This window comes from Mobula birostris, chromosome 27 (assembly GCF_030028105.1).
Source record: "Mobula birostris isolate sMobBir1 chromosome 27, sMobBir1.hap1, whole genome shotgun sequence".
Lineage (NCBI taxonomy): Eukaryota > Metazoa > Chordata > Chondrichthyes > Myliobatiformes > Myliobatidae > Mobula > Mobula birostris.
In genome coordinates this window covers 28,831,218-28,853,590 of record NC_092396.1, presented here as the reverse complement: position 1 = coordinate 28,853,590, position 22,373 = coordinate 28,831,218, and the positions used below count along the sequence as shown (strand labels likewise).

The window sequence follows — 22,373 nt, the reverse complement described above, 5'->3', positions numbered from 1 at the left end:
GCATGCTCTTATTCATTCGACCTTAAAGGGGCACTGTTGTCTTACTTGGAAGACTTTGATATGCAACACGGTTCTTCAGTGCCTGAGACTTCGCAACAACAGCAATTTCTTTATTAGAAAAATCCATTAAACCTTCGTCTTTTTGCCTTATTCTTCAATTCCTTCATTTTCCAGCAGTGCCCCACATTACCCTTTGAATTCATTTTTATGCCTCAGTGACCTCCCATACACAATTCTATTGCCTTTGAGGAGAAATAAATTCTGCAAGACTTTTCTTAAATTTTTGATTTGCATCTACTGGGATTTGAATAACATATAGTGCAATAAACTGATCTCTGCTCATACAGTTTTATATAGAGAAGCCAAGGAGTTACTTTTTTTCTCTTTCTGCACTTCTCCCCTTGGCATTATGAAACTCTTTCTAAAAATTGTTTATATTAGCCTCTGTGCTCTTTCCCCCAGGAAACTGCTGTCAAGTGTGCTATGTCACCGACAACCTGACTTCCTTGCTTGCTGCCGAACTGTTCTTCCCAGGAAGGACTGCACGCAATAGTTACCCAATAAGTCAATGCAAGTGAAAGCTGCCACTTCTCCTGTTCAGGCAGGGTAACACCAAGAGCAATTTGCCTCTGTATGTGAAGCTGAGGATAAGGGAGAGGAAGAGTAGTGTTATTGTCCCATGCTGCATGCAGTTCTGTGTAGAAAGCGTAGAAAGAAGACATTTGTCTTTTAACAACCTTGGGGCATTCTAAATTAGTTCATTGCCCAGAATGTACAAATATAATGTAAAGAATGTGCTGCAACTTCCACAAATAGCTATAATATAAATGACTGGTGTCTTTGGGGGTCAGTGGAAGGATAAATTCTGGCCAGGAAACTGAGGGAAAATGGCTTTGATTGGCTGTTAGTGATGTGGCTCTTTTCATGCACATGTGTGAGGAGATGAGGGCCTCGCTGTGAAAATTCATCCATTTTTGAGGATGATGCAATCCTTTGTTACTTCAGGTTGCATGCAAATTTCTAGAATGGGCTTTGAACCCTTAATCTTCTTCCAGGTTTAGAGTACTATCACTGGGTGATAACAGCTAATCTGCAACAGATACTTGGTGAATGCCGTTGCCAGCATTACCTTGCCTGTTCCATTCAAGCCACGTTAGCTGATTTATAGAACTAATTTTTGACTCTGAAATTTGTATTTGACTTTTAACTTAGTCTTCTATTGGTTAGGCTAAAAATAATCTAGTTTAGGATTACTTAAATTTGGTTAACACCTAGAGCAATTTGCCTCTGTATGTGAAGCTGGGGATAAGGGAGAGAAAGGGTATTCTTGATCTCAGCTGGTTCATTCAGAATGCCTCTTATTCTCCAGGAACTGAATGTACTGTATCAGTGGAAGCATCTGTCAGCAGTGAACCAAAAAAATTAGTTATGCTTGAAAGGCTGACTCTGATTTTTTTGTCATCTTTGTATAAATTGTTTAAAAATCAGAGAATAGTTTTTCATAGAGTTGGCAAGACTTGACAGTCTTGGTTATAAATCCTAAATATGTGCGTTGTAAATTCTTATTTGTGTGTGTGTTCATTCTGAGCTGCTTATTTGAGCACTGATTCTAACTGGGTTTGGTTCCTATTAAGGATGCTTCTAACAGTACTGATTGCCTTTGTGTTACTCATATGAGGATGTTTTTCAAATCTAAATGAAAGGCAAGAAAAATATTCTAATGTTAAGTGCATCACAGCTGACCTTAATCCTATCTCTTTAGTAGTCATTTCCTGCTGTGGGTCACCAGTAGAAGGTGGGAATGATGGCTGTCTCAATTTCAGACCCAAGGATGCTGTGGGCAATCTTGTATACTTGGAGGTACCACGATTAAGTAGAGAAAGCTCTATATATGTGTAGACATGCAAGAAGGACCTTCAGGAAATACATTGAGCAGTGCAAGTGTCTTTGATCTATTGGGGTATCTCAGATATGCTCGTGTTAAATGGAGTTTGGCATTCAGTAATTATTGTCATTGATTTTCTTTTAAATTATAAAAGCTTTATCCTTGAAGCATTGCTGCCAATTACAGTAATGCCCATGTTACTTCTGAAGTCAATGAATGCTTTGCTATTTTATGATGTAGTCGATGGTCAATCTGCTTGTTTCACAAAAAGAATTGAGTTGTGGTGTGCATTCGATTGAATAGACTGTGTTAGAATAAAAATAAGATAGCCTGATTTAAATTGGCAGATAATGTTTGAGGATATTAATCGGTTTTGAGTTTGCCATTGCAAGGCTGTGCTAACTCAATCACTCATGGAGCATATTAATGAGGATTCTGCAACGAACTGCCTTTCTATTGATTGGACAAGTTTTCCATTTTTCTCTGCCAAGAACTTGGGAATTGGTATTTTTGTCCTCTGCGTTGTATTGTGCTGGTAACTGGTTGGTGTAGAGCAAGCTAATGGGATATCTCACTGTTTGCCCACTTGTCTTCTGTCTGTACTTGGAATTTGATCTCCAGTCGTGTGTGATTAGCCCATTCGACTTGTAGGTGTTCTGTTGAAATATTTATCTTCAGATGGAGCTGATTGGTTTCAGTTTCACTATTTAAATCTGATCCAGTTGGAGTATGTATTCCTTTAATTTTCTCTCCCCTCTTTGAGTATGTCGCATACTATTCACCTGGCTTGTCTTATTCCAATCCCTGAAGTTTCACAATGAATCTGTGATTTGAGCCATCTCATTCCTGGAGAGATATGATTGATACAGCTGGAAAAGGAGAGTGTGCCCAAGAGCATCCTCTTTTGATTGGGATTCACACCATGTAATTGGGTTGCATGTAACCCAGGAGATTCTGACACCACTTCTGAATGCTTAGTAAGATGCAATCTGGACATTTTAACCATAACAGTTCAACTGTGATTCATTATATAGACCTGCTGCTCAACATGCTGTAATAGTGATTTTCTTTGTTGCCTCACCTAAGATGCTGGGCATCATTTGAACTTTATACAGATTTAAAGAGGAAATGAGCAAATGTATAAATACACTGCAATACTAAAATAACAACCCTATCTGTTTGTAGCATAACTAAGGTAAGCAGTGAACTGTCCTTAGCGTACTAGTTGAATTTTCCTGTCAGGGCATAGCTCTGTAGGCTCCGTAAACCCATTCGGAAAGAGCTGCAGCCAGGAGCGATATTTTTCCCACAGGTGCACTGCCAGTGACTAAAGACCACCTATATGGAGAGCTAGCTTTCCACTTGATCTCAGAAAGGCCCCCCAGCACTCTCAGCCTCAGAAGTATAAATTTGTCCAGTCCGTGCTTGGTGGTCCGTGGTTACAATAGTAGCCAAGCAACAGCTATATAAATGCCCAACCTGCAGAATTAGACAATTCCACCTGAGAATAGCTGATTAAGGTGAAAATTTGTGTGATCAGTGCTGGATGGCAACAGGAACATCTCACTGGGGATTTTGCTGCCTACTGTCCAAATTATGCCTGGAGTACAAAGGCATCTTAGTTGTTTTTGCTTGCTGCTGCTTTAAAAAAAAACTTGGCAGAACATCAGCAGGGCATAGCGTGTCTTCTGTTGACTTCAGTGGAACTGAACAATGGCAGAGGGGAGTGTAGTGTCCTCCGATACTTTAGCTCCTGTGGAGCATTAGTAGCCAAGGATGGCATTCTGTCCTGTCTGAGGTAGATACAAATTCGGATGATATATTGGAATGAATAGCAATGGAGAGCCCTCCTTCTGGTTTTTAGTTTCTCTACAAGTAAAGGATGCTCTTCCTCAGCTGTGTGCACCGAGTGCACCATACTGTAATGGAGAACTCAGTTTCTGAGTTCCTTCTTTGTTACTGAAGGATTTAAACTTTGGAAGCAGAGTCGAATGCACCAACATTTCCATAAGTGTGTGTTTAGTGCTTGCAACAAATGACCGGTTTCTATACACACAGAGTTTCTTTAATTTTTAGTGAAAGTTGACCTTCCCTCTCTGTCTTGCCAGTGTTTGGATGCACACCCCGATGAAGAGATGAAAGTGACCCATATGGTGAAAGCTGGTGGTGGGGTGTGGATGACCTTTTCTGCAGGATCCTCAATTCGATTATTTCACACAGAAACCCTGGAACATCTGCAGGAAATCAATGTCATTCCACGCAATGCTCTCTTCAATCCAGGTAAAAATATTATCGTTGTGCTATCTGAGATTGGTTGTTGTACATTGGCCATTTTTTTTTTTGGGCATCATGTACAAATGTTCTCCCTGTGACAGTACAGGTTTCCCCAAGTGCTCTGGTTTCCTCCCATGTTCCATGTTGGTAAGTTAATTGTCTACTGTAAATTACCCCTGTGGGGTAGCAGGGGAATCAGTTGGGTGATTACTGGGGAATAAAGAAGAAAGATTAGTTTTGTCACACATGCAGTACATCAAATCATACAGCGAAACGCGTTTTTGTTTGTGTCAGTGAACCACACAGTGCGAGGATTGTTCTGGGGACAGCCCACATGTGTTGCCATGCTTCCAGCGCCAACCTAGCAAGTCCGCAAGTCACTAACCTTAACCGTATGTCTTTGGGACATGGGGGGAAACTGGAGCATCTGGAGGAAGCCCACACGGTCACAGGGAGAACGTGCAAACTCCTTACAGATCGTGACGGGAATTGATCCCCGATTGATGATTGCTGGTGCTGTAAAGCATTGTGCTAAGTGCTACCTGACTGTGCTGCCCAAATTCTTGTCAGGGAGCTAAATATCCAGGGTATAAATGGCATGAAAATTGATTTTTTTGCAGTGGTAGCAGCACTGTAGATGACAAACTAAATTTAAGTTAACACACATTATATACATGTGACAAAACATACAAAACTACATTGGTATAAATTAAGGGAAATATTGTATGAAGTATAATAGACATGTGAGGGAACATAATTTGTGGGGGAATGAGATTGCTCTGAGGGTTAGCAAAGACTTGATGAACCTAAAGTCATAAGGAAATATAAAAAACAATTAAGAAAAATGAATTCCGTCTAGCTTGCTGTAATCATGCCAAAAACTAAAAGTATTTACAATGTTGTAAAAGATTGTCGAATTTGTTGCATTAAAACATAATTTAATGTTCCTAGTGCTTTTGTTTTTAAACCCCTTTGCAATTTTATCTCAGTTGAGGAGCTGCATTTGTGTTGTTTCATCCAAAGCAGAAGAATTGCTCCAACAGTTTTGGGTGGAAACTGTTATCCCTGTCACTTGCTAAGCCACATCATACAGTAGTTACAGATGTGCTGTATGTGGAGTGTGACCGCACTAGTCACTGAGCGGCATGATGGATTGGGAAAAATGTAGTGGAACAGGAATTGTTCAGGAGGGACTGATGCAATTTGCTTTGAGAATCAGCATAGACTCAGGGTTGAATGATGGCCTCCAATGTTATTAGGGAATAGAGAATGAATGGGTAGGAAAGATGAAGTATTATAGGGTAGTACACTGGCATAACTACTACCTGATGACTCCAGTCATCTGTATTTGATTCTGTTCTCTGCTGCCATCTTTGTAGTTTGCGTGTTCTCCCTGTGTATGTAGGTTTCACCAGATTCCTCCACTTTCCTCTCGTGTCCTAATGACATGTTACTTGGTAGGTCACACATCCACTGTAAAATGTAGATAGTGGTAGATGGAAGAGGACAGGAATGGACTAATGGCTTTGTTCTGCGTGATAGCAAAAACTCAGTGGGTTTGATGGCTGCCATGTCATGAGAATACAATTCCAATCTCTCACTAAATGCAAATTCCAATACAATCCGAAGGTAAGCAGCATTCTCATTAACTTGTAGTTTATTCTATGTTTGCATTGACTGCTTAATCATATGTCACTGATGAGTCTAAACAACCATGGTTTGTAGTAGTTCAGAAAGATCAATTACCAAAGGTCATGAGACATCGTTTCAGAAAAAAGGACCAGGTTTACTTAACTGATTATGCTTTGAAAGCTTTGAAAGCTCTCGAGTCAGAATGCCTTCTGATCACTATTCTATAACGAAGTTTTATTACTTCTTGAAAAATCTGTAATTGGATCAAGGACTGATAAATTCCATTGGGAGAACATTATGTCCAATAGATGTATTTAAGTATTGAGAACAAACGAGACCAATTCCTTCCACTGAATTGGTCTATATTGATCGTGCATCTTTCTGTTTCTCTTGTTTAGGCCAAAGGAACGTTTTGGTGACGTGTTTGTTGGTTTGTCAAGGAATGCTCTGGGTTGGAACTAGTCAAGGCATTTTAATTATTTTACCAGTACCAAAACTTGAGGGAATCCCAAAAGTAACAGGTAAAAGCTTCTTCCCAATAGACCTCATAACTTCGTACTTCTTTTTGCAAGACAAACCTTGTTGGAGTGGTAGATAGAACAAAGAAGGAGCAATGTGGTGACTCAACACCAAAAAAAAGGAGAGCAAATCTTGTGAACAAATGGAATATGCTGCCCCTGGGCTCAGCAGGTGAGGTACATCTGGAGAAAGAAGCAGAGTTAATGTTATAGTCCAATGGCCTTTTACAAAATGGAGAAAGTAGAAGTTTGATCCAACATCACCCATACATTACTTAGCACCTTGCAGGTGCAGATTCTAGGAGAATGAGCTGATGGAATGGAAATACTCTTTTAGTTCCAGCAAAGAATGTTGTCGGGTTTGAGAGCTAAACAAAGCCTAAGGTCCGTTTTGGGGCAGTGGAAATGGCTAAAATCAGTTCTAACATTGTCTAACTAGAGCAGGGGTCCTCAACCTTTTTTGCACCGCGGACCAGTCTAATATTGACAATATTAGAAACATAGAAAATAGGTGCAGGAGTAGGCCATTCGGCCCTTCGAGCCTGCACCGCCATTTATTATGATCATGGCTGATCATCCAACTCAGAACACCGCCCCAGCCTTCCCTCCATACCCCCTGACCCCCGTAGCCACAAGGGCCATATCTAACTCCCTCTTAAATATAACCAATGAACTGGCCTCAACTGTTTCCTGTGCCAGAGAATTCCACAGATTCACCACTCTCTGTGTGAAGAAGTTTTTCCTAATCTCGGTCCTAAAAGGCTTCCCCTTTATCCTCAAACTGTGACCCCTCGTTCTGGACTTCCCCAACATCGGGAACAATCTTCCTGCATCTAGCCTGTCCAATCCCTTTAGGATCTTATACGTTTCAATCAGATCCCCCCTCAATCTTCTAAATTCCAACGAGTACAAGCCCAGTTCATCCAGTCTTTCTTCATATGAAAGTTCTGCCATCCCAGGAATCAATCTGGTGAACCTTCTCTGTACTCCCTCTATGGCAAGGATGTCTTTCCTCAGATTAGGGGACCAAAACTGCACACAATACTCCAGGTGTGGTCTCACCAAGGCCTTGTACAACTGCAGTAGTACCTCCCTGCTCCTGTACTCAAATCCTCTCGCTATAAGTGCCAGCATACCATTCGCCTTTTTCACCGCCTGCTGTACCTGCATGCCCACTTTCAATGACTGGTGTATAATGACACCCAGGTCTCATGGCACCTCCCCTTTTCCTAATCGGCCACCATTCAGATAATAACCTGTTTTCCTATTTTTGCCACCAAAGTGGATAACTTCACATTTATCCGCATTAAATTGCATCTGCCATGAATTTGCCCACTCACCCAACCTATCCAAGTCACCCTGCATCCTCTTAGCATCCTCCTCACAGCTAACACTGCCACCCAGCTTCGTGTCATCCGCAAACTTGGAGATGCTGCATTTAATTCCCTCATCCAAGTCATTAATATATATTGTAAACAACTGGGGTCCCAGCACTGAGCCTTGCGGTACCCCACTAGTCACCGCCTGCCATTCTGAAAAGGTCCCGTTTATTCCCACTCTTTGTTTCCTGTCTGCTAACCAACTCTCCACCCACACCAATACCTTACCCCCAATACCATGTGCTTTAAGTTTGCACACTAATCTCCTGTGTGGGACCTTGTCAAAAGCCTTCTGAAAATCCAAATATACCACATCCACTGGTTCTCCCCTATCCACTCTACTAGTTACATCCTCAAAAAATTCTATGAGATTCGTCAGACATGATTTTCCTTTCACAAATCCATGCTGACTTTGTCCGATCATTTCACTGCTTTCCAAATGTGCTGTTATCACATCCTTGATAACTGACTCCAGCAGTTTCCCCACCACCGACGTTAGGCTAACCAGTCTATAATTCCCCGGTTTCTCTCTCCCTCCTTTTTTAAAAAGTGGAGTTACATTAGCCACCCTCCAATCCTCAGGAACTAGTCCAGAATCTAACGAGTTTTGAAAATTATCACTAATGCATCCACTATTTCTTGGGCTACTTCCTTAAGCACCCTGGGATGCAGACCATCTGGCCCTGGGGATTTATCTGCCTTCAATTCCTTCAATTTACCTAACACCACTTCCCTACTAACATGCTTTTCGCTCAGTTCCTCCATCTCACTGGACCCTCTGTCCCCTACTATTTCTGGAAGATTATTTATGTCCTCCTTAGTGAAGACAGAACCAAAGTAATTATTCAATTGGTCTGCCATGTCCTTGCTCCCCATAATCAATTCACCTTCTTGTGGACTGGCCAACCAGGGGGGAGGGTGGTGTTCAAGTAGGGTTAAGCTCACCTCAACATGTCTTTTACAGTTAGGGTTCTAACTTTCTCACTCCCAAATAAGGGACAAAAGTAGCAGTCAAATCCCGGGACACTTTACCCCAGGAAGGACTACCATGACCATGAAGCCTTGCGCGGGCACCTGGGTGCGCATGTGCGTATGTGCCGATTTCCACCCCCCCCCCCATAAATCGGTTTTGCCTTCATCTTCCTGACTGTACTTTACATACATTATTTCTACTTTATATAGGCCATGTATTTATCATATCATTCCTGCTTTTACTATATGTTAGTGTTATTTATTTTCAGTTTTATGTGTTATTTGGTATGATTTGTTAGGTTATTTTTTGGGTCTGGGAACGCTGAAAAATTTTTCCCATATAAATAAGTGGTAATTGCTTCTTCGCTTCACGCCATTTCAGCACGAAAGGTTTCATAGGAACGCTCTACCTTAGTGGGGGAAATATGGGAGAAGGGTGGTCTCGTATGGGACAAACCAATTTAGCCCAATATACAGGATGTTCCGACGAATACGGGACAGTTGGCAATGCTATGTTCAAGTTCAACAGTGCGTGACAGGGAATGAGGAAAGGTGCAGCTGACTCATATCGTTTCCTCACAGCCCGGTGGTTGGGGACCGCTGAACTAGAGCATCTTTATCTCCCAGCCAATCTGTGTCACACTTGACTTGCTGGCATGCACTGCAACAAAGGATGCAAGGAGATTTGCTGCAGTTGATCTATCCCCCTGTTAAAGTGTTATTTTAAATGATATACTATCCTTTTGTCTTGATGTCTAAACAACATAAGTTCATAGAATGTTCACATTGAAGGAACTGAGACTAAGGATGTCTTGTATTGCATATTTGTTCATTTCCCCCAATCAATTACAATGCTTTTTATCATTTCACAGGAAAGGGTATGATCTCGTTAAATGCCCACTGTGGACCTGTGGAGTTTCTGATCCCAACCATCGGCTCTCTGGATTTGGAATTATTGAAAAGTGAATCCTCTGAGGATGTGCTTGAATGCCAAGAGACAGATGGCAAGGAAAATTCTTCCTCCCAGGAATCCATTCAGGATCTGCGTCAGGATAAGAAACAAGGGATTTCGCTGTGTTACAACTTACACTCAACCTCCCACCTGCCCGGTCAGTTATTGTCTGCGTACGACGATGATGTCCAGGCCAGTGGAAAATTTCCAGAGCACAGCATCGAGGATGGTTCCATCTATGAGATAGTGGATGACCCGGACGTGTGGGTTCGAAGCAGGTCTTCAACCCGAGAGGTAGCCAAAAAGGAGAAAGTCAGCTCAGTGGCTGTAGCCTCTGGAGGCAGGGGATATCAGAACTTTAACAGAGACTTCAAGCCAACCGTGCATAACAGCGAGAACATGTTGCTGATTTGGCAGATTCCATTGACTCTGTAGTGTTGCTACATTGTGCACATTTGTAGAACGTGACCACTGGAAAACTAGGATTGCGCCATGGTTAGTTGCCTAGAACTCTAAGAGTTTTGACGGGAAGTGTCTCTTTAACAGAGTTGCACACTCAATAATTGGGATGTTGTACTTTCCTAATATGCTGAGCTTTAGGCATTCTAGGGTGACCTGTTTCACATGGGCATCTCCCTTTTGAAGGAGGATTTAAATCCAAATTTTTTTGCCCTTTGTTTTCTAAGGGTCCATGAACTGGGCATAGTAGTGAAGGGAAGTGGGGAGAATATCTTGTGCCATGAGTTAGTTTTCTCTCTCCTTTCCTCTTTTTTTCTTCTGCCTGGAAGTCGATGCTTTGAAGAAAATGGGCTGCTGAAGTTATTTCCTCTTGATTCCACACTTCTTCACCCACCCTTCCTCTTCCCCCCCCCCCACCCCCCAATACACACACTCAAAGTGCAGCCAAACTGGGGAATGATTCCATGGGCGCTGGCAGCCCTTTATACTGCACCTGAATTGCCTACCCTCATGCGAGAGCTTGGGCATTGAATGTCTGTAGGATAATGACTATAGAGGGCATTGAAGCTGAACCTGAGCTGGTATTTATATGCATGCACTTTCAAGCTGGGTCACTGGATTGCAGTCCAGAGTGGGAATGCTGGTGGTTAAATATCTTTTCTCTTTGTCACCATTTAGCTGCCTTCTTTCCACCAAGGAGCAGTGTGCATCGCTCTTGCATTCTGAATTACTGACTTACAAGTGACAGTGGTGAAACAACTTTACACTCATACGGAAAGATGATTTGGAGTAGAGGGTTTATGAAAATAAAGATCTATGTTGGTTGATAACTCAGCGATTTTTGTTTTACAACCTCTGAATACTGTATATGGTCTGCAGTTTGATAGCTGCTGTCAATTTTCCTGCTCTGACTGAAGGATGGATGTAAACAGCCAATTTATAAAACGTGGAATATTCCACCTTACTGCACACTGACCAAATCACAAAAAAACATTACTATGTACCATGCTGCAGCAGTTGTGACTCTTGTACTCCAGTCATTGTTGAGGTTACAAACCCTTCCCAATATCTGACCAAGTCTTTAACAACCTTGCCTACTAGGGAACACAACCAATTTCAGGCCTTTGCAGTACTTTGCACTGTTGGTTTTGAAGAATGCAAACAACTCTTACATCTACACCCCCTGCACACTGCATAAACCCAAGCTCCACATAAATATTCCCCCAACCTTACCCTCAACTCTAACCGTAACGTCCAAGGGTTCAAACAAGCTGACTAACCCAGACCACACCTCTATGTATGAGCTTCCTTAATACTGGGACCCATCCTCTCTCCCCCCACGGGGAGACCTGCACCTCCATCTCCCAACCTTACCCCCACCCTTAACCCTAACATGAAGAACCCCACTCTCTCATGCTGTTCTTTGGTGCATATCTAGATTCTATTCAGCTAGTCCCTACATCATTGTGGCTGAGATAACAAATGCACTGGGCAGGATATCGCAAGTTCCAGCCTACTTTTCAAATAACGCATGGCCAAATGCTTACACACATCTGACTTAGCTGTACAAAATGAATAGATGGCTGTTCAGCTGACCAAAATAAAAAGAGATATGTTTCTTGAATGCAAAATGGGCAAGACTACAAAGGTTGGTCCTATCATATTGTTTCTCCAAATAGAAAATCTCATCTCTCTTATTGTGTGAATGGCAAGAGTGCTAAGTTTATTGTAACCTCTAAGATTTTGACAACGCGGGCAAGCACTTTAGTAATGACTTTGAACCAAGATCGGAGAGAATGCTTTTATTTATGCTGTAAATAACCAGTCCTTGAAAACAGTAATCTTCATGAAGGGCAACATTTATAATGCTGCATGGTAATTGATATCACAATTTGGGAGTTTGTGGTCTCATTTTAGAATAATGTATAGCGCAGAAGTTATTTTATCATTGTATCTGTTCCCGCTCTTTGCTACTGACATATTGCTATGATATGTAAATATTGACTGTATTTGTAGTATTTACTCAGGGTTTGAGATCTCCAAAAAGGATGTCATCGCATGCTGAAAATATTCGAGGGCAATATTACACCTTCTCCTACACCATCATGCAGTATGAGCATGGCCTAATCTTGTATCATGTTCACATCTATCTGGTAGAAGGTAGGCGTTTCAAAACCTCCCTTCTACCCAGAACAATAGTTTTGTTTAAGATAATTGTAAAAATCTAATTGTGATCCAATATTTCAATCAGCTGATTTACTGAGCTGCAGCAGAGCTCAAATCTTTTGGGAAATTGAGGCATTAAGGGTTTTTGCTGGGAAATGGAGCCCCCTTTCCGGAACTTGCTTGTTCATTCTATCAATGGAATTGATTTAATAAATTACTTGCAAGGTGCCCTCTGTTTCTAGTGAGTTCCAATCGTCAATGGCCTTTGATGAGTGACTACTTCGTTCTGTTGCCTACTGATAAAGCCAGCTCTGAATGTTGGAAAGAAAACAATGAATTATGTGATCCTTAACAAAAATTACTTGGCAAAGTTGTTTGGAATGTTACAAGAAAATATCTACAAAGGTTTCAGTCAATAATATACAGCCTTTCAAGATGTGTATGTTCACTTACCATTTACTACTGTATCATATACTGGTCAGGGATTACAGAACTGATCTTCAGAGCTGTCCAAACCCTTGACCAGTAACTGCAATAAGAAGGGATAGAGGTATGCTGTAGAACTAACCTAATTTCCCTTTCAAGGTAACTGCCTATGTGCAATAAAAGAGTCATTAAGAAGAATAAAATGCAGTCTTTAGTCAATTGGCTCTTTAAGCAAAATCCTAGACTGTTTGTACTTCAGTGCCTTGGCATTTATACTGTTTACATAACTTAAGAGTCCATCAAAGGACGAGCGAATTTTAGACTACAAATATTCATGATACCTGGCTGAATTTTTCACCGGAAATAATGGGTGAAATGGTAACGTAAGAGGTTAACATAATCACTTTACAGAGCCAGTGATCGGTAATCAGGGTTCAATTCCTGCTGCTGTCTGTCCTCCCCGTGACCACGGGGGTTTCCTCCAGGTGCTCTGATCTCCTTCCACATTCCAGAAATGTACAGTTAGGGTTAGTAAGTTGCGACCATACTATGTTGGCTGGAAGCAGACCAACCTGTACTGGACCATACTGGAAGCAGGCCGACATTTGCTGGGCTGCTCTCAGCTCAATTCTCACTGATTTTGATTTGATATAAATAAAGCATTTCACTGTATATTTTGATGTACATGTGAAAGATAAAGCTAATAAAAATTAACCTTTAATAAGGTAATTCATAGTGTGTGTATGTATATATATGTGTATATATATATGTGTGTGTGTATATATGTGTGTGTGTGTATATATGTGTGTGTGTGTATATATGTGTGTGTGTGTATATATATGTGTGTGTGTATATATATGTGTGTGTGTGTGTATATATGTGTGTGTGTGTGTGTGTGTGTGTGTGTATGTGTGTGTGTGTATATATGTGTGTGTGTGTATGTGTGTGTGTGTGTGTATATGTGTGTGTGTGTGTGTATGTATATATGTATATATATGTGTGTGCGTATATATATGTATATGTGTGTGTATGTATGTGTGTGTGTGTGTGTGTGTGTGTGTGTATATATATATATATATATATATATATATATATTGCTTTGAAAGAGATTCCTGTCTTTAACAGGTGCCCAGTTAAAAACACAAAAGTTAGAGTTTGAAAGTCAAGCTTGTTTTTGACAGAAGTACTTTGTTACTCTTCTGACTCTAAGATGAACAGTCCAGGAGTTTTCATTAGGACGTGTTTTATTCCATTATACTGATTCATTTATCTCCATTATTCATTCAACGATCTACATGTCCATACATAATGTTGGCTGTTTAGATCTGAGCAAAAGCCAAGAAAGCTCAGATGGGGATTGTAACATGTATTTGCAGATTTGTTTTGAGTTGATGAGTTTGGATGATCAGGATTCCCAAATGTAACTTGTACAAATTTTTAAAAAAAATACAGGTGATGCCAAGCAGGTTGTGCAGCGAATGTGCAGAGAGATGTAGCATCAGTGTTTCAGGATGTTCTCCTTTACAACATAACCAGGAAAGGACGTAAGTTTAGTGGAAGGGAGGTGGGTGGAGGGAAAGACTTATAAGAAATGTCTGAGATAGATGGGAGGTTACCTGATGTAGATGGGTGTGCTACTAACTAAGAGAGGTTAAGGTGAATGTTTGTTGATCGTGGCTTTTCTGACTGGAGAAGATGTTAATAGAGGGAAATGGTTGAGAAGAGAAGAAAAAACAAAACAATATAATGCTGGAACTGGGGTAAAGCTCTGTACTTGGAATCTAAGTGGAACAAAAGGCTGGAAATACTTGGCAGTTCACACAACATCTGTGGAGAAAGAAGATGGAGTCATTGGCGCGGGTTGGAGATACCGAACTACAGGTTGTGGAATCTTTACATTCAGTCCTGTTGAAGGGTCTCAGCCGGAAAATTTGGTTGTCCATTTCACTCCACAGATCTGCTTGAACTGCTGACCTGCTGAGCTCCCCTAACTTCCTCCAGATTTCTTATTATGTTTCTCAATTCCAACAGTCTCTGTGGTCTCAGTTCTTAAAGGGAGTTGAGAAACCAATTTCCCCCGGGATCAATAAAGTATGACTATGAGTTTAAACTTGAACTGCAGCATCAATCAACCTTCCACCCCACATTGGCTCCAGGTTTGTTTCAGTCATGTGGGGTGGGTTGGCCAATCATTGTTGCTCATTGGTTAGTAAAACATTTTGGAAATTCAAGTGAAAGGAGTTATTATGTCATCTGGAAGGGGCACTATTCTCCTTCCCCAGCCTCCTCCCTAAGACAGAAAATAAGATGGATGTGGCAAGGCTCCAAAGTTATTGGACGATGCGAATATAAGAGTGGAATTTATATCAATCTGGGTGAAGATCCAACGTGACAGTGGGTCCTGAACAGCCTCTCACTTTCTTGGAATCAACTTTTGTTTCACACCACTTGTTCTCGTAGCTGGAACAGAGAGAATAGTTGAGATCATGAGAGCAGAAACTGGAATCTGGAGCAAAAACCAAAATACTGGAGAATGTAGTGGGTCAGGCAGCACCCGTGGAGGAAAATGGGCAGGAATCATTTCTGCTTGAGATCCTTTAAAGGGTTTCGACCTGAAATGTACACCATCTGTTTCCCTCTACAGATACTGCCTGACTCAGAGCTCTTCCACATTACTTTTTCTTTCCTGACAATAATGTTGACCTTCATATACAATAATTAAAAAAAAAACACATTACCAGTACGTTTCAGAATGGAAGACCGAGCATCACCCAAGGGTTTGGAAGAACTAAGAAACATAAAAAGGCACTAATTTTTAGAAGCATTTTTTGAGGCAAGTAGAAATTGAAGAACGGTTATACAAGTTAATGCTCATAAGGAAAGCTTTTGAGATGTATATAAAGTAAAGCTAAATTCAGCGAACTGATTAAATGTATTCCTTTGAGCATCTCCTAGCCATTGATTCTCAGCTCGATGCTGATACATGAAACTCGGCTTCATTTGATTGCTTCTATCAGTTGCAAATACCACAACGGAGCCTTGAAAGACTTCTGCAAAAACGGAAATATTTTTTCTGCCATCTGGATAAACATTTGAATCACTCTATCTGTGAATTCAGTGTATTCTTGATTGCTTGCACCATTTCCTTTACAAACAAGTTAGGCCTAGTCCTATCAGAGTGTATTCAGCTGTCATCACAGCTTGTCACATTCCTATTGATGGTTATTCAATAGAAGAAATTTCTTTTTCATATCTCATGAAAGAATCAAAGCAATTCAAAAATTGCTCAATTGCTATTTTGCATCATTGGAACCTCCATTTATTATTGTGTGAATTTGTCATTGTGCTCTCTATCTCCATAATGAGGGTTTGACATTATATTTTGACCCATTTCAAACTTGGCTAGCCTTGCAACTCTGTCTATTTTTTTTCGCACACATCATTCCTAATGTCCCTTACAATCCATCTTGTCCACACGTTAAAATACCGTTACCATTTGTAGGAACTTTCAGTGCATGAGTTCCCAAGTCCTGAAGTTCTCGAAGGCAATATGGAAATTCAAGAATTTCAACTGTCCCATCCATAATCTGTCAGGTTTATATGATGGAGGACCCAAAATAACAATTGTCCATTTCTGTCCATAAACGCTGCCTGACCAGTTGAGTTCAAAGCTTGACTAGCTGAGTTCCTCCTGTGCCTTGTGTGTGACCCAGTAATTGTAAGTCAGGTCACCTTGTCAGAGTCTGCTGTGGTAATATTTTTTTTTTATCTATTAATGATTATTAAAAAAAAAGCATTTGTGATTCTGGAAGTCAAATACACAATTGTATAGTCATCTTGATAACAGAATCACCCATCTTTGCATTTGAGTAGGGATCATGGTTGTACTTGCTAATTCTGGATCTATAATAACTAGCAGGCATTTATGAGTTTCTCAAAAGGAACTAGGGAAACGATTTCATTACTGAAATGATGCTTGTTTTTCCCATCTGCACACAATTCTATTTGCTTGTATTGTAAGTATAATACATGAATTTTGTTGACTTCTCTTGGCTATCATCCATAATGCAATCTTAAATGTCCTAGAAATGACAAAATCTGTTAGCAGGGATTTGTTGCTTAAGCTCTGTTTGTATAAGTTTATACTCCGCTGAATCTTCATTCCATCTCTATTTTTCACTCTGTTACAGCAGCTGGTGTGTGTGTGCCCTTGCTAAATCTGATAATTTTGAACATCACCAAAAAGGATCTGAGATTTGCCTCTTTTCCTGGCATCTTCACTTTCACAATGGCTCCATTTTCATCACTAATTGGTTGTAAAACATGTTTAATCGGAGGTGGCCAGTTTCTGGTTCTACAAAATGTCTTTTTATTCCATTTCAGTTTCATATTATGGTAGCATAATTGTAAGAAAATCATGATTGTCTCCATTAGAAAGGGCAAGGAGGAGTTCCTCCTGTTTACCTAGGCAGCGGTTTATGATGAGCAGGGACAAGTTAATCACTGACTGGAATATATTTAATGACAACTTAATTCTGATTTGCAATTTTGTTTAACACACAAAGTCCCTCATATTTATAGTGAGGTAATGTTGACTCTATAGTTTAATTGAGCATCTGTGTATATCTAAATGTGTGAACAGCAAGACTTCTGTCAGTTCTACACAGAAGTCTTGAGAGACGAGTAATGGGTATTGTTCATCATCGACTGCCTGATTTGAAGATCAGTCTGTGTAATCTAATTGTTTTACCTGCCATGGGAAACACTACTAATGGGGTTGCACATTCTCTTTGAGTCATTTTTAATAACTCCACTTCAGCTTGTCTAGTTCTTTTTCTACTTGACAGTTCAGCAATTAATGGCACTGGTGAATGTTTACACTAAGAACATAAAATAATAATAGCAGGAGTTGGCCATGCATTTTCTCAAGCCTGCTCTGTCATTCATCAAGTTTGGTCTGACCTTTTATCTCAGTACCACTTTCCAGCACTATCCCCATGTTGTTTGATTCCCTAAATACCCAGAACTTTCCCAACCTCTTTTTTTCTGTATACAAATGCTGTGTACCACAGTCCTCTGGGGTAAAGCATTCTGGAGGGAAAAAAAAATCCTACTCATTTCAGTCCTGAACAGCTTGCTCATTCAGATTCTATACTCCCTTGCCTTCAACTCCTCAACAAGGGGAAACAACTTCCCTGCATTTAGACTATCAAGTCTTTAAGAATTTTATATGTTTCAATGAGATTTCCTTTTCTTGACTTGAGAATGTAGTCCCTGTCTATCTATCACTCATAGGCAATCCTACCGCTCAGGAATCAGAGCATCTTTGCTGTGCTCTGTTGGTGGCAATGTCTTGGTTAGGGAGAACAAAAACATACGTGCCCCAGGTGGGGTTCTCATCAACAGCCTATGCAATTGCAATATAACTTCCTTACTCCTACATTCAAATCCTGTCATAATAAAGGCTAACATACTATTTGACCTCATATTTGCTTGCTGTACATGCCTCTTGATCTTAAATAACTTCAGTACAAGGACACCCAGGTGCCTGTGAATATCAACACAACCCAATCTCTCACTATTTAATAACATGTTGCTTCTGTTACTTGAACAACCTCATATTTTTACACGTTGCATTCGCCATATTCTTGCCCACTTGCTCAATCTATTCCATTGATTCTTGTATTCTCAGCCAAGTTCACAGGAGTGAACATCACCAATAGTCTCTCCAGTCCAAGAAAGTTCATCAATGCCCCTTCTTCCTCAGGAGGTTAAAGAAATTTGTCATGTCGCGGTCTCCCTTACCAAATTTTTTCAATGCAAATATAAAGCTTCCTATCCAAATGCATTACAGCTGGGTAGTGCAACTGTTTTGCCTGTGACTACAAGAAACTGCAGAGTTGTGGGCACAGCTCAGCACGTCACAAAAATACACGGAGTCTGCCTATACTTCTTGTGGGCATTCTTTTTTTCTTCTTCTTCTTCCATTGGTGAGAAGATAACACTGGCTCAAGGACAGCTTCTACCATGCTGTTATGAGAGTATTGAATGCTTTGTAGTCTGATAAGATGGACTCTTGACCTCACAATCTACCTCATTATGAAGTAGATTGCACTTTATTGTTTGAGTGCACTACTCTTTATCTGTAATGGCTATGCTTTATTCTGCCTTGTTACAGTTTACCTTGTACTGCCTTAATGCTCTGTGAAATAAATGGATTGGTATAAATAGTATGCAAGGTTTTCACTGTACCTCAGTACATGTGCAGTAATTAACCAATTACAATTCCATACGCACAATCCCACCAAGTTTGGTTTTGTCTGACAACTTGGAAACATGATCTTTGATTCCTTCATCTATATGTTGATATAAATTGTGAAAAGCTGGAGCCCAGCCACTAATCTTGTCATTTCTGTTGGACACAGTCTGCTGACCTGAAAGCAATCCATTTATTCCCTCGCTGTTTCCCATACAGTGTCTAGTTTTTTTATTTTTCTCAGGATGTGCCAGGCCTTATCGAAAACCTTCTGAAAATCCAAGTACACCACATCCACTGGTTCCCCCCTTATCAATTCTACAAGTCACATCCTCAGTGATCACTAGTAGGTTGGTCAAATATGACTTTCCTTTCACAAATCCACATTGCCTCTGGTCAATTGACTGTTGTTTTCAAGATGTTCTGTTATTATATCCTTCATAACAGATTCATGAGGCTCACAGGTTTCTCTCTCCTTTCTTGAACAGTGGGACTTCATTTGCTACTTTCCATTCCACAGGATCAATTCCAGAATCAATAAAATTTTGGAAAGTAATAACCAGATCATCCATTATCCTTAAGGTTACAATTTGTTTTTTTTTTTCAAAACTCAAGGATTTATATCATTGGGTCCTTGGGAGTTATCAGCTGACTAACTTCTCCAGCCTATTTCTGACGTGCTTATTTTCCTCCTGTTCTCTGTTCTTGCTGGACTCTCGGTTCTCTGAAAATTGCAAATTTTGTGTGTCTTCTGTAAAAGTATATAGTCTGTTACTTTTCTTATCCCTCACTATAAATTCTCCTGTGTCTATTTGTAATGGTTCCCTTTTTGCTTTTTCGTTTTCATTTATGTATGAAGGGTGATAGATAAGTTTGTGGTTTGAGGTAGGAGTCAATTTTAGAAAACCTAGCATTTTTCAACATAGTCCCCTCCTACATTTACACACTTAGTCCAGCGGTCGTGGAGCATACGGATCCCTTCTTTGTAGAAGTGGTCCACAGCAGGGGTGATTGATAAGTTCGTGGCCTAAGGTAGAAGGAGATGAGTTATTAACTTCAAACTTTCAGCATTATCACTCAGAGTTGAACTGCATGTGCATGTAACGAGAGCATCTTGGACCTCCAGGTGGTCTGCAGCGGGGGTGTTAAGTTTGTGGCCTAAGGTAGAAGGAGATGAGTTATACAGCTCTCGTTACATGCACATGCAGTTCAACTCTTTGAGTGATTATGCAAAAAGCTTGAAGTTAATAACTCATCTCCTTCTACCCTAGGCTACGAACTTATCAATCACCCCTGCTGTGAACCACTTCTGGAGGTCCAAGACGCCGACTTCTACAATGAAGGGATCCGTATGCTCCACAACCGCTGGACTAAGTGTGTAAATGTAGGAAAAATAAATGTGCTAGGTTTTCTAAAATTGACTTGTTCTACCTTAGGCCACGAATTTATCAATCACCCCTCGTATAAAAGCTCTTAAAGTTTCTCTAGTCTATTCTCATACTCCATCTTGACTTTCTTTATCAATTACTTTGCTTTTGCCAAGTACTAAAAGCTCCTATTCCTGAAATCTACTGTTATTTCTGGCAAAGTTTCTCTTTAGATTTAGCCTTTTATTTAACCATCATCATACCTTTCATTTTATTCTCCCGGGCAGAGCCATAACACTGTCCGTAACTGTTCATAATCTTAACAGTTTGCAAGTCATAAATGTAGCGGCCACGATGCTCCCACATGGCAGAAGATCCTTGCAGCCCCACAGCAGCCAGCAGATCTGTCCCAACGGTCTCCAAGTGATGGTTTGTATGTATGGACAGTACGCAAGTCTGGCGCTCATACTCTGGGGAGAACCTGTACTGGTTTGATATCTTTAATTTGCTTATACTGGTCTACAGGCTACTTGCAACCCGTATTACCAGTATAGGCAAGTTAAAGATTTTTTTCATATTTGTACATGTGTTTTTGAGTGTAATTTTACAGTGGGTACCAAACAAAACTTTCCTACTGAATTTGTCATATTAGCAAATCTTTCTTTGATAATATCAGTTATTTTGTGCTGTCATCTGCAACCAACAGCATTTCTAATTGTTGCCACTGTAGTACAAGCTGAGACTTCTGAGACCTAGTTCCTTCAGTACTTTTGGATGTATCTTGGAACTTAAATGAAAGTGGCCAAATTACCTGCAGCTATCTCTAACAGGTCTATTTGCTGCTGTAACAATGTTAATTTTTATTGGCTGGTTATTGATCTGTGGTTTTATTTTGAAATAATATTTCCACTCAAGGCATAAGACTCTATAAGAGTCTAATTCTACCTGCTCCAAATTGACTACAGTAGACTCCATTTCTATTGGACTCATTCCCTGTTGTATAAATTTCCTTGGTCACATCCTTAACTTACTGGTAGTTAATTGCTTTGGGGTTGAATTAGCATGCCAGAACACACATTTCACCTTCTCACAAAAATAGTATGTCAACGTTCTTTAAAAAAACCTGTCTACTGTACATAACTCCCTTTGCATTTGAACCAAGTGTCTACACAGTCATGTGATGCTGGCTTTGTTTCAAGAGCTGCTGTCTTCTGACTATAAATTACTATCATGTTTGTGCCAGGTAATGGATGAAATTCCTTGACACTTTTGCAGCAATTTTTAGAGTTTGCAATTTTGCAAGCTGGGTCAGCCATAAGACTCCACATCCTTAATAATTTGGACTTAATCCCTTCACCTACGAACAATATACAATTTACAAATCTGTCCTGCAATGTATGGTTTAAGAATTCATCAAAATTGCAATAACAGGATAAATCCTTTAGTAGCTGCTTCTGCTTTTTGATTTCTTTGTGTGCAACTTGTAACTTTCTGCTATCTTGAATGGTTCTGGATTAACATAATCCTTCAATTTCTGCACGATTTGAGTGAAACGTCTTTGGTATTTCGTTGGTCTATCAGATTAATAGGCGTGTGGTAGGGATCCAAGCTGATCTCTTTTCATGTGTTGGTATTCTGGCCCTGTGCATTTTCAAAGCAATATTTTGGTTCCAAATTATTGCCAACAGTAAGGAGCATTTCAGTATTTCATGCTGTAAGTGCCTCACGTGCTCAAATGAAAACTCAGACTATTTATCCCCCCCCCCCCCCCCGAGTTGAAGCAGCTAGTTTGTCCTGTTTCCCATCTAACCGGTGACACTGGAACAGAAAACAAACTGCTGAGGGAGCTCGGTGGGTTGAGCAGCATCAGTGAGGGACAAGGGTACTGTTGACATTTTGGGTCTAGACCCTGCATCAAGACTGAGAGTGGAGAGGGAGGGTGGCCAGTACAAAAAGAGGAGGAGAGCTGAGACATGATATGTAGATTGAGGAGGGATGATGCCGCTGCATTCAAGGCTGCACACAATGTCCAGTTCTCCTGTGTTTATTTCTTCTGTAATCAGCGTATCTCTGATAGCAACACCTCC

The 22,373-nt window shown here is 40.4% G+C and overlaps 1 protein-coding gene across 8 annotated transcripts in view; it reads left to right on the top strand.

The window, feature by feature from the left end:
- LOC140188694 (rho guanine nucleotide exchange factor 10-like protein) overlaps positions 1-13,362 on the top strand; it is a 196,256-nt gene extending 182,894 nt beyond the window's left edge. For 7 of the 8 annotated variants that reach the window (XM_072245226.1, XM_072245221.1, XM_072245223.1 and 4 more), the window contains 3 exons: positions 3,994-4,165; positions 6,190-6,312; positions 9,533-13,362. In XM_072245226.1, the coding sequence (XP_072101327.1) occupies positions 3,994-4,165; positions 6,190-6,312; positions 9,533-10,047 (810 nt within the window). In that variant the 3' untranslated portion in view covers positions 10,048-13,362. The remainder of the gene's footprint in view (positions 1-3,993; positions 4,166-6,189; positions 6,313-9,532) is intronic. The other variant, XR_011883355.1, reaches the window with a different exon arrangement.
- The last annotated feature ends 9,011 nt before the right edge of the window (positions 13,363-22,373 follow it).